This window comes from Pseudoliparis swirei, chromosome 12, assembly GCF_029220125.1.
Source record: "Pseudoliparis swirei isolate HS2019 ecotype Mariana Trench chromosome 12, NWPU_hadal_v1, whole genome shotgun sequence".
NCBI lineage: Eukaryota > Metazoa > Chordata > Actinopteri > Perciformes > Liparidae > Pseudoliparis > Pseudoliparis swirei.
The window spans coordinates 10,395,406-10,407,830 of NC_079399.1; the positions used below are offsets into that span (position 1 = coordinate 10,395,406).

At 43.0% G+C, this 12,425-nt stretch overlaps 1 protein-coding gene across 1 annotated transcript in view; it reads left to right on the plus strand.

Annotated features, from left to right (window-relative positions):
- Window positions 1–240: 240 nt before the first annotated feature.
- The window catches only part of akap12b (A kinase (PRKA) anchor protein 12b), a 39,518-nt gene continuing 27,333 nt past the window's right edge, over window positions 241–12,425 (plus strand). The window contains exon 1 of the mRNA XM_056428735.1: window positions 241–491. Within this exon, the coding sequence (XP_056284710.1) occupies window positions 351–491 (141 nt within the window). The 5' untranslated portion in view covers window positions 241–350. The remainder of the gene's footprint in view (window positions 492–12,425) is intronic.

Consider the following 12,425-nt stretch of genomic DNA (forward strand, 5'->3'; position numbering starts at 1 on the left):
ACGATGCTCGAAGCTTTAAGGCTTTTTTAAAATTCCTAAATTGCCTTCCTCTTCTCCCACTCTGACTGCATGTCCTCCATCAGCACCGTCTCTGATGCTGCAAGGCGTGCCCATGTGATACAGGAGGGAGGTGGAGGAGGCGGTGGCGGGGGGGTCCTGAAAGAGTGAGCTGGTCCTCACTCCTCGCATCACTCCAGATCCAGGTCATCCCGGGGCGGAGCTGCATTGTAGAGCTCGTCGTTTGGACGCGTTGGATTCTCTCTTGTTGTTAACACTTGTCTTGGAGGGTTGTTGTTGTTGTTTTTTGTTGTTGTTTTTGAGCCAGAAGTTCATCTTTGTGATTGCCAGCCATGGGAGCAGAGAGCTCAGTGCAGCTGGACGGGAAGAGCCGGGAGGATGCCTCAGCCTCAGCCTCAGCCTCCGCTCCAGCCTCCGCCTCCGCCGGGGAGCTGCATGCGCTCCAGGAGGGGAGCAGCGTCCTCGACAGCAAGGTACATGCTCCATGTTTCTGATCCATGCGGCTGGTCATCAGACCTCTCAGCGTGCAAGCCCGAGAGAGCCTCGTGTGTGGGGGATGGGATGGGATAGGGGGGTCATTTAGTCGCGTCCTGGGGGTTCGCCGTGACGTTACTAAGTTATTTTTTTATATATAGTTGACCTGGTATGTGTCTGCTAACATAGCTGTCGTCACCCGCTCTCCACCTCGCCTGTCCCGCTCTGTGCGCATCAGTGACGCGCTGCAGCGCACCATGTGCGCCTGGCGCTGTTTTTGCTGAGTAATGGTTTTTCTTGCTGTCTGCAGTCCCGCAGTAATAAAGCCGAAGCTGCGCAGCCCGGTCTCGGTTTCCACGCAGACCTGTTCCCAGGGTGCTAGGAGAACTGTTTGCAGCACGAACTCCCGCAGTCCCATGTTTCCTCTCCACGAGCTTTCAACGAAGCGCGTGAGAGCGACGAGAGGAATTAGTCATTTAACGTTTAATGTCATAACAAGTTGACTCGTGATCTCCTTTCAGCGTGCAGTTTTCACTTTTCATGTGTTTCTTTCTGTCAGAATTCAAGTTTCACATGAGTTTGATCACTAAATCAAACAAAGCAATATAATATGTTTCATTCAAAGCATCTAAAGTGAACTGTTTGTATGTAGATATATACATTCTGACAGATTAACTACACAGAAAATCTTTTTTGGAAATGAGAAAATAAACAGGAATTGGATATACATGTATTAAATGTATATATCAATGTGATATACAAAAATAATATCACACCACCCATTTAATTAGTTTTTCAGAGCTGTACAATATGCTCATTTGTATCTTTATTAAGATTTTTATTGTGTCCCATATTTGGCTCTCAATATCATTTCCTTCACGTAAGATTGAGTCAAATTGAGCATTTTGACCATTTTATCAGCATATAAACAGGTACCTTTCCTCTGTGTGTGTAGAGGTGTGTGTGAGTGGGGGGAGGGCTGTGGATACTGTGAGCACATACTTGATCCACAATACCAGATTATAAACTTGTCTTATGCTCATTGTAAAGAATACAAGAACTGAACTCTTGCATAATAAGAGCTGCCATGCATTTCCCAGGCTGTGCAGCATGTTTTGCTCCACCTGCCGTCATCTGAGGGATTATATTACATGTCATTTAGCTGACGCTTTCATCCAAAGCGACTTAGAATCCTGTTACGATCCTACACCGTAGACGCAGCTACAGGGAGCAGGGTTAAGTGTCTTGCTCAAGGACACATCGACTAAGGCGGGGATTGAACCTCCAACCCCCTGATTGAAAGATGGACCTGTTACCCACTGACCCACAGTCGCACACTATCTTGCAGACTGTTACCTTTAAACTTGCTCCGCGTTGTGCGAATGAATATTTGGAGCTCATGACGAAGCATGTTCGGCCACCTGCTCTATTCACGCCTCATATAACTTATTGGATTTACGGCCTTCTTTAGTGGGATGGAGGTCAACAGGTCAGATTTCATGGCTCGTCTTTTCGTGAAAGGTCAGAAGAAAGGTCAAAAGGACACAGAGGGAGACATAAAGAGAGACACCGAGCACAACGTGCTCTTACATTCGGTCACAGAGCTACATTTGATCATGGTAGTTTTGATTCTTTAGGATGGGAATGTTAGCTTGTGTTTCGACACGCTGTTTTTACAGTGCAGTTGTTTTCCAGTGAATTGGCCTCAACAGTGCGGCGCTTGAATGTTTTGATAAGCTTTGAGTTATCGTCGCTGTGTTTTCACTCCTATTTGACCAGTTACCCTGGGATGTATGATATCAAATGTTTCAAAGTCCGACTTGAGTACGTCTTTTGTTTCTTTGAGATTCCAGCTGTGTGTGTGTGTGTGTGTGTGTGTGTCTAGACAGGTTGTTAGTCAACGACTGGGCTGTCCATGGCTGCTGCCAGCTTTATTTGCAGCCTCTGTCAGATGGTGTTAGTTCTGGAATTCGCTCTACAAATCAATTAAAAAGGTCATAAGTGGGATTTTAGAGGCATATTGGATAATTTTAGGCAGAATAAGCGAAACACATCAGTTTGAAGGATTTACATGTTATGCCACTTTATTCTTCAACTCCTCTACATTTGATGAGGAAACATTGTGTGTGTGTGTGTGTGTGTGTGTGTGTGTGTGTGTGTAATAATGGGTCATGGTAGATTTGTTTAGTCTTCTTTCCTTTCCCATTAATCAATCCATTAATTCACCTCAAATGAACTTGGACGTGGCCCGACCCTAAACTCCCTCACTGTATGAAGTGAAAACTAGATCCTGCTCCAGCAGCATGGGACTTACACAGTAACACATCATTAAATAATACGACACTCACAGGGGTCATTTGTCTGCAGAATTAGTACTTTTGATACTTTAAGTACATTTTAATAGTCGTACTACTGTACTGAGTTTTTAGATGCAGAGAAGGACCATAACATTGGTTGTAGCACTGAATATATTATTCCTGAACTCTCTCAGAGAAAGGGATGTAACCATAAAACTGCTGATTTAACTGTCGCGTCTTCTCTGTAAGTGATACACATTTATTTGAACACATTTTGAAACAGTAAATCTAAAACATTAAAGTTAAGTGAAGTGGATAGACAGGGGCTTTATGAAGTATAGATGATGTGGTTTGGAGAGAGGGAGGGGGGGGGTGATGGTGACAGCGGATGGAGGATTCCTGCTTGATACACAGTCAATAAATATCTATCTCACTCTACAGAGGAGTATTAGCAATACCGCTCTTCTCCACTGCCCTGCCCTCCTGTGATTGTTATCACAATAATCACATTAACGTCATAATACAAACGAGCCTCAACATATATTTTATAAACCTGGGTTACTTTCCTTTATTGTTGTGAACTACAGGACACAACGCTGTATAAATGCCATAAAAATAGGTTATTTCAGACATTTTGCATTCATTCCCAAAATGTTGCCTTTTCCCACCAGCTACAGTATTATGCAAACACATGATTATTATCTGAGGTCCCCGTTCTCTCTCAGAAACCTGTTTGTGTGTTTTGTTCATAACAAGTCATATGTTTCTGTTTTGGAAATCTTTCAAACTCGGTTCAAACATTTCAGGCCCGTTAGCGATGGAGCTGCAGAGCTTGTGCAATAATAGTCATTTGGTACATGACGGTTGATGTGAGGTGTTACTTATATTGTATGAAGCTGTGAGGCAGTGTTGACTGCAACAGGCTGCTTGTCTTCAGCTCTCTAATTCTTACAAAAGTATCAGGCTTGAATGTCAGTAATGCGATTGTCACGGTGTTGTCCGTGATCTACGCTGGCCGCACCGCGAGGGGCCCAACGGCCAATGTGACGACACACCATCAGACGCGCCTCCTGCCGTGCCCATCCAACAATTTGTAGTTCTGTGGACTCGGATAAGCGGAAACGATTGAGTCCTTCAAGGAGCTTTGAGAATGTCGGTTTCCCAGGAGGAGAAACCAGTAGATAAGATCCACACTGTTCCTCAGTCAGCTGACGTCTGTCCTCGCAGAGAGTAGAAATGAGGCTTTACGGTGCCGCTGAATTAGCCTCCCGTGTGATGTTTGCCCATCATTCCTCCCTGCAGGAGGGCGAGATGTCGTGGTTCCAATATGGGTAATAAACTAATGTTGAACTGAGCGATCACAAACTGTAAACAGTTTGCATGTGTGTCTGATTTTAGACACGCTTCTAGACTAATTCAACACTAGGCTAGGTTTCACTGACTTCTCTTTATAACACACCTGTGTGCTCTCTTGCACCTGTAGCTGCACCCAAAGATTCTCTGCAAGTGTTCAGTTGCTGCATAGAAAGTCCTTCGGTAATGTTACATCAGGGGCCTTTACAGACTCACAAATGAACAATGGCAAACGCATCACAGACAGCCACCTGACTCCAATGATCAACGTCAAGTTATGTAATGCAATGTGTGCTAATTAAGGCCGGTATGTTCCTGGATAATGAGCTGCAGCTGATCAGATGCTGCTGTGGCTCTGATTATCCTGTTTAGCAGAGAGAGACAGAGGGGGGAGGGGGTCAAACAGAGAGTCCATTGAGGATGGACTGGGACAAGCCGGGGGCCCCAGTGTGCAGCGGCCCAAAACAAGAGGAAGGAACCAACAGGGGAGGGGCTGGAGAAGTGTTTTGGGTGGGCAGGGGACGAGGGGACGGGTGTGGATCCCAGAGGGGGGGTGGCGGGGTTTGAGGGAGAGAGAGAGAGAGTTAGAGGGGGACCCGCCACGGTGACACAAAGGCAGATGAATCAGCCGATTGTTCCCTCAGTCCTCCCTCCTCCAGAAGTGTTTGTGTGGATGAAGGTCAAGGTATAGGAACTCCTCTTCCCAAAATCCGATTGCAAATCAGAACAAAAACTAACGAGCAAATCTATTTGTTTTCCACTCTGCAGTCTTTTCATTTATTTTGAATCATGAAGTCTAACAAGCAAGGAACTTCATGACTAATATGCTAAAATATTGTGAAGTATAAACTTCAAAGGTGGTTTGTTGGCATGCCCTGAGCGATGCTGTCTTCAAGGAGAGAGTCCGAGAATACAATCACACTCAAATGTTTGTTCCTCTTTTTTTATTGGCAGATAATCTGGATATGATGTGAACAAGACTAAACGGACACTACAAAGAGAATATTAAAAACCTTATTTACTGTTATTTACCAACCAATGATATGTTACTGCTCCAGAGGTTTATCTTTGTTAACCAGCACATCTTTACGTTGAGTTCAGTGAGTTTCTGTAAGAGCTCAAAGAAATTCAGTTTATGGAACTCAAGAAAGTAAAATGATGTAGTGAAGTTTATGTAAAAGGAGAAAAAATAAATAAATCAAGTGCCCTTTATACATGCACAGATTTGAAAACATTTTCTATTGGGGAAACAAACCTAAACCCCCCAACTGTACTTTCAGTGTGCTTACTGTTACTTGGCAGTAATGATGCATTTATCTCTCTGACATGTCTAAACTTTGATTTGTTGGACTGTGAAAGCTTCGCTCATTGTAATAAATTATAACAGACTGCTAAACGCCAATAGTATAAAGTATTGTGAAACACGCATCCCCCGTTAAATTTACCTCGGCTCCGTAAACTGTAGTGGAAAATAACTTTTGTTGTTGTAGTGCAACAGGAAGTAGCTCTCTGCTAATGAACCCGTCCCTCAACCAGCTTTCTATCTTCCATCTCTCAGATTTACTGCCAGTAAAAAACAGACGTGTGTTTGAGGACGTGAACAAAATGAGCTCTTCTGTTCCTCTCGACGACAAATCAGATTTCACCCCAATAATTTGATCTGATGATGAGATAACAGGACAATATAAAATCCCAAAATGGCATCAACATCAAAATGTTCCACATGTCTTTGCTTTGCAGTGCTTGTTTTTGTTTACCCTACTGTTTTCTGTTCTGGGTTCCCAGCTCTTTTTTTCCCCATTACACTTCAATTGTTTTGACATCTTTCCAAAAAAACAATAGAAGTGACACTGGCCTCACTGGAAAAGAACGTCGTTTAACAAACACATATGTGTTGATAAAATTTACAGCCCTTTTGTTTAAAAGATCTGGTTCTTGCTGTTGGTTTGTTCAAAAGCACCAGTTCTCATTCGTTTCGACTTTGATCTCTGAAAACACGGAGTGTTTCATTTCCCCATGACTCTGCAGCGTGTATATGTGTGTATGCAGTGGGACGATACATTACCACATTGCAACCTTACCCATGTGATTTCGGCCGTGTGACTTGCAGGACAGAAACGCTTGACAAGACATTTTTCCCAGACATGAAGGGGTTAACTCTGCATTTTCTATTTCCTGTCCAGACAGCCGCTCGGTTTAATGTTGTTCAAATAGACAAAAGGGAAAGAGAAACATGCAGCGATGTAAGAAAAGGAGAGTGTCTCAGATATCGACGTGTTTCCTGTGGCGCTCATGTTGAGGCGTTGCTCTGAATTGCGTTAACAAAAATTGAAAAACACTTTAATTCAATTTAGACATCACAAGAACGATTCACTTTCGCAGTGCACAAACACACATGGACCACCCAGTATCGGTGTTTCTCCTCAGTATTGATGGTGGAGGTGTGAGGAGGGGGTGTCCTTGACGAGGATGTGCTGATGTGCTCTTGAATATGTGAGCTGTGGCCAGCCGGGCTCGGCCCACAGGGACCGTGACAGCTCCTCTGCCCCGATCAATCATTAGGATTGGGAGACTGTGCCACATCAGCGTCTTTATCGCACTGTTTGTGTGTCCTTCTGCAGCAGAGGAGGAAGGCTCTCAGATTGAAATGATGAAGGAGGATATGTCTCATTAAACCGTGAATCACAGTCATTATTTTGTTCTTCTCTCTGAGAGACTCATGTCCTAATGTCTTAGATATGAACTCCTCCTATCTGCCCCATCTTCCGTGTATGAAACAGTGGATTGTTGTTTTAGGTATTGTTATATGTTTGTCAGTCTGTGAGGCTCAAAGTGTCTTGTGGCTTTTGCATAATTAGAAACAGAGTTCTCCTTCTGTTTGAGGCTGTGCTGAGTCCTCCACTGCGACACTGTGCTCAAAATAGCATCTCTCACCTCCGTTACATCGTGGGCCTCTGTGGACTTGCTCATCCTCCACCTTCTTTTGCCTCCTCTTCTATTTTAGCTCCATGATTAATATTTTTTATCTTTTCATGCACGTGTTAGAAGTGGCACCAGGTTTGTCCATTTTGTTTGACCTCCCTTCTGCATCTGCTGAAACAAAATGGCTCTTTCGTGACGCTACGTGGCTGCAGTAAGCAGGTTCAACCTTTTCATGTGTACAGCGTCCCACAAGCTTTCATACCTGAACAACAGCACGGCCATTTGCCATCTTCTCGTGTTTTGTGGCCGTCATGAAACTGATTCACAGGCAAGAGCACCAACATTTGTTTGGCTTACCTTGATCTGCATGGAGCCAAAATCCATTTGACAAGAAGTGTATTAAATTGCCCTTGAATTGTGTCTGGAAACAAGACATTACTTCCGCCGTTGAGTAAGATGTCATTTTCAAGGCTACAAGAAGTCATTTATCAGCAAAAGATTATTATCTGTTGTCCGCTTAAGACTCTTCACTTCCATTGTTTCTGGCTCACATAAGGTCATTTATTTAGAGCTGTGAGGAACTCGTTCACCTCTCTCACTGCCTTCTGTTGCTCTGCTTTTCGACATCCATTTTTCATCAGCTCTGGTTCTGATGCAGCACTAACGGCTTCACAGAGGCGCGCGTGTGTTTGTGTGTGTGTGTGTGTGTGTGTGTGTGTGTGTGTGTCGGAGCACTTGAAGGACAAACTGTGAATCATTGCCTCAGTGCACCTGCTTTTTTGGACGGTGGAGCTGCTCTAATCCCTCCACTTGTCTTGAGGTTTACTGTATTGACCAAACGCTCGTACCATCAAACAACAGTCAAACCCATTGACCTGAAAAACTATGTCTTCAAAGTACAATATAAGCTTACTATTTCAGTATTTGCATTTTATCCTGCAATATGCATATTGCAGGAAACACACATTTGTCTGAGATCCAAAGTTAGTAGTTACTAGCAGATTATTATCTATAATAAGAATATATTGTATTGTGCTTTTTGCTCAATTAAACTATTACACAGTTGAAATTCAACCAGATACAATCTGAAATGCGGTTTATATATAAATGCATAAAAAATCAAGGCAACAATATTATATAGAGTAATATAACACTGACAGGGGCCATTCTGCTGAATAATGTGAGAACTTTTACTTTTGATTTAAAGTATTGTGCGTTTTCATTATAATAATGTGCTAATACTTGCACACAGTTTTGCACACAGCACTTACTTTGGAGAATTTATAAACCTGATTTCATTGACATGAAAAGGCCTTTTAAGATTGACGGCTCTAAGAAGCATGTTTCTTCCTCGAACAACAAAACAGATTCCAGCTATAATTGGAGTCGTGACTGACCTCACAAAGTGAAACCACACACATTACTGTACATATACTGCTGGATCTTATGATGCCCAGCTGCCTCAGGATAATCAGGAACATTCAAGTTAATCAGGTGGTCACTGCTTACTCATTTGAGATGAATGGGATTGTTGTTTTACACTGCAAAAAAGTGCTCAAATAAGGAATACTTTTCCATGAATACAACCTCAAACCCTACAGTACAGCTGCTCCAACAGCTGTGCTGTAGGATTTCACAAGCTGGCACGGATGATCAGATTTGATTGTGTGACCTCATATGAGAATCCTTTTGTCCGTAGCTGAAATAATTGATATGCTCATAATGACAATTGATCATACATGTGTAAAAGGATAAACTGATGAACTGACTATTCGTACATACGTGGACGTAAACTTCAACGTGACTGGTCGGCCGAAGGGAAACCACCATGAGGCGGAACATTCTGGTTTAGACTCGATAACGGCATTACTGGACAAACGTCCATAATGTTCCTGCTAATGAAAATACTGGGACGAGGAACACTGAGGAGTTGGTTGTATTCTGGCAAGAAAACATACTTCTATTTAAAGCTGATTTAGTTCACGTGTCTCTTAACTGTGTTACAATTAAACGGCACATGAGAAAAACCTCATGAAAATTAAGATTTCTTCTGAAATGCATCATGACAGCTGCAAATATCTGCCTCCGTGTTGCAGGCTGCACTTATCAATATGTTTATGCCGAGATTGGATCAAACGGCTGCATGTTAAGTGAGAAGCCGTTGCTGGTTTGAGCACCGGCCTGATTGGGAAATACCTAAGTTTACCCAATATGTTGTAGTTGTGCAGCACTACAGTGAAGTGTCATAAAACACAACTGTTAAAAATAGTTGGTTAGCTCGTCAAGTTTCACCTGTTTGACATTGATATTAAAGTTTAAGATGGAGAGGAACTTCATTCTCTGCTTAATGGACATCACTTTATTTTATCAGTCTTATTAATAATGTTCTGAATGTTGAATACAGCTTCTTTAAGATAACCTGTCCAAATCCATTGATGCTCACGCGTCTCCTCACTGTATGTATTGTATTTATCACTTCTCTTTCTTGCCACTGATTCGCGCCCACAACATTCCTAAAACTGTTCTTCAAACTGTTTGGATAGCTCCGAGTTAAAGTGACGCATTTGACCCTGAATGTTGTTTCTTTGCCAATACTTTGAACACATAGACATTAGTCGGGCAATAATCAGAAAGTAATTTGAAGCCTAAAGCCAGAAACAACAGTCTGGTTCAGATGCCTCACTAATTAAAGACATGTTTAAAGCGTTTGTCTGTGTTCCAGAAACCCTCTCGCGCTAGTCATCTTCTTTTCTCACGTATGACTCTGGAGCTCAGACGCTTATCGGGGCTCAGAGATATTGAGAGATTCATCACAGGGGGGGTCAGCAAAGGGGGTGGATTTGTTATTTCAACCCAGTTAGAGAGGCAGGCCCCTGGGGTCAAACGCTGGCCTGTGTGGCCTGATTATGATCGTGTCCTGGGGGGTCTTTCCTGCGCCCATGCAGGCCGTTGTTGTTGTTTGGCTCCATTTGCTGTTCAAGTGTAGCAGCCGCACAGATGAAGGGACGGGGGTGATGAAAAACAGACAAATTGTGGGAGGTATGGGGACTTTGGGTTAAGGGGTTAGCGATGCACTGATGGAGGTGGAGGACGACAACCTGGTTTGATCTGTCGTCCTGAAGTGGCAGCTAACAGGTGTGTGACTCTTTGGGGTCACTCAGTCTGTTGGTTGTCATTTCTTTCTTTCTTCCTACTCGGCCTCTTCCTCTCTCACACGCAAACCTACGCAGTCTTTTTTATCCCTCTGATTTATTTATCTTATTCCGTCTCCCTCTGGTTGTCTTCTCCGGTCATGCATGTCAACCGACCTAAAATCAAATACAGCTGACTGTGCTAACAGACTGATGTTGTTTCCAGGGCGACAAAGTGATGGGACACAAATGCATCATTGCAAAGAAACACACATACTGCTGCATAGTTGTCAACTCTATGGTGTTGTATTTTTCTTCAGTAAAATAACAGTATATTAACAGCTGTGCTGTGTTTTACATAACATGAGTACTTTTAATGTGTCGGCCCGAATGATGAAATATTCAAGGCGTGCAGCAGCGTGGCTCTCGGGACGCCAGCGTCTGTTGGAGTAATATAAATAAATAAAAAAGTCTGATGGATTCCAGTGATATTTTGAGCTGGGGACTTTATGTCATGAATTGCAGGACAAGTAATTCCAGACTGTAAGAACATTAACGCTACTAAAGATAAACTAATAGAAAAATTGGCCTGTGAGAGTTTTTTCTATTTCAAACTTGTGTTTGTGAGTGAAGAGTTGACATATTTGTTTTCCCAGTTGCCTTCCTGAGAGCCCCATAAAGAAAATCACATCGTCAAATGCGTAGAGAGGACGAGATAACTGGAATGAGACTTGGAAAGATGGAAAAGAGGAGATGCTTACTTTCCACATCTGGATTTGATTCGATGTAGTCAGATGGAGTCAGATGTGGCCCCGTCCAGAGATTTGAGGGATTTTTGTGGATTTGCCTTGTTCAAATCGGCCAAAAATCTGTTTGTTTTTGTTTAGAGCTTTTACAGACTTTAACGGAGACTCACACTCTGTATGATTATGCTTTTGTGATCCAGAACTTGTTTAAATCACACAGTGTTTCTTTATTTTGCTTCGACTGAGCACACACACACACACACACACGCACACACACACACACACACACACACACAAAGAAGCACAGGTACTCACTGTCTGAGCACCTGAGCCCAGTTAGAGGACCGTGGATACAGTGAGAGTGCACTTCGGGCGTCTTGTCAGGCTTTGATCTTTGGTATGTACTGAATGTGGGGGTCAAGCATAATAGATAGGGGGGGGGGGGAGACAGACATGATGGTGACACAGGCCCCTGAAACCTCCCATTAGATGACGGTGAAAGTAAACAGCTCTCGCAATTTGTTTAAACCTGCTTAGAGCAGCTTATTGGTGGAGTTTAAGTCACCAGCATTGTTTAGATGCTGATGGTGAAGTTTATATTCTTGCACAGCTCCGATCGGCCAAACATCATCCACGTGGTGAAGTTAAAGCTAACTTTACGTAATACTCTCCTTAACTTATTAATAGAGCCCGCTACACAAATCTGTTCCTGGTATCTAATTGTATTATTATGTCCGCCATGCAAAAATGCAGTTTAAAATTTTTATGTAGAGCAAAAATGTGCTGAGATAAGAAAGCGGCTGCTGGCTGTAGCTTCATGTTTATCACACAGACATAGGAGCGGTGTCAACCTTCTCATCCCACAAGAATAGAAAGCCAAATTACCAAAATGTCCTTTGATTGTCTCTGATGCCTAATCTACAGATCTTGTTAAACAATAAGCAATAAACAATAAGCAATGAATGATAAGACGTACTAACAGACTCCAACGGGACGATTGAACTTCATATGCCATTAAAATATGGACTTTCACTGGACTATTTTATCGCCCTCTACTTCTCCTCGTTCTTGCTCTGTTTCTCATCTCCTTTCCCTTTCTATCTTCATATTTCTGCGTTCACCTCCTCTCACTCCTGCTCTTCTCTGCCTTTATCTTTCCCGTCTCCCAGTCGCCCCCCCCCCCCTACGGCGTCGTCCTCCTTTCGTCTGCTTGAGACTCTGTCTACACCTTCGAGGTCAAAGGTTGCTCGGTTAACTGTCACGTACAAACTACGACTCCACAAAGTCTCTCTGAGCCCGTTATCTCAGACTGAGAGTGTGCGTGTGTGTGCGTGTGTGTGTGTGTGTGTGTGTGTCTGAATATGTTCACTCCTGCCGTGATGGCTCATGTTCTCTAAGACATTCACTGACATGGCAGAATGTCATGTGAGTGACAATGCACTTTTTTTCTTTACATTTGTGTAAGTTTAAAAATGAATGACATT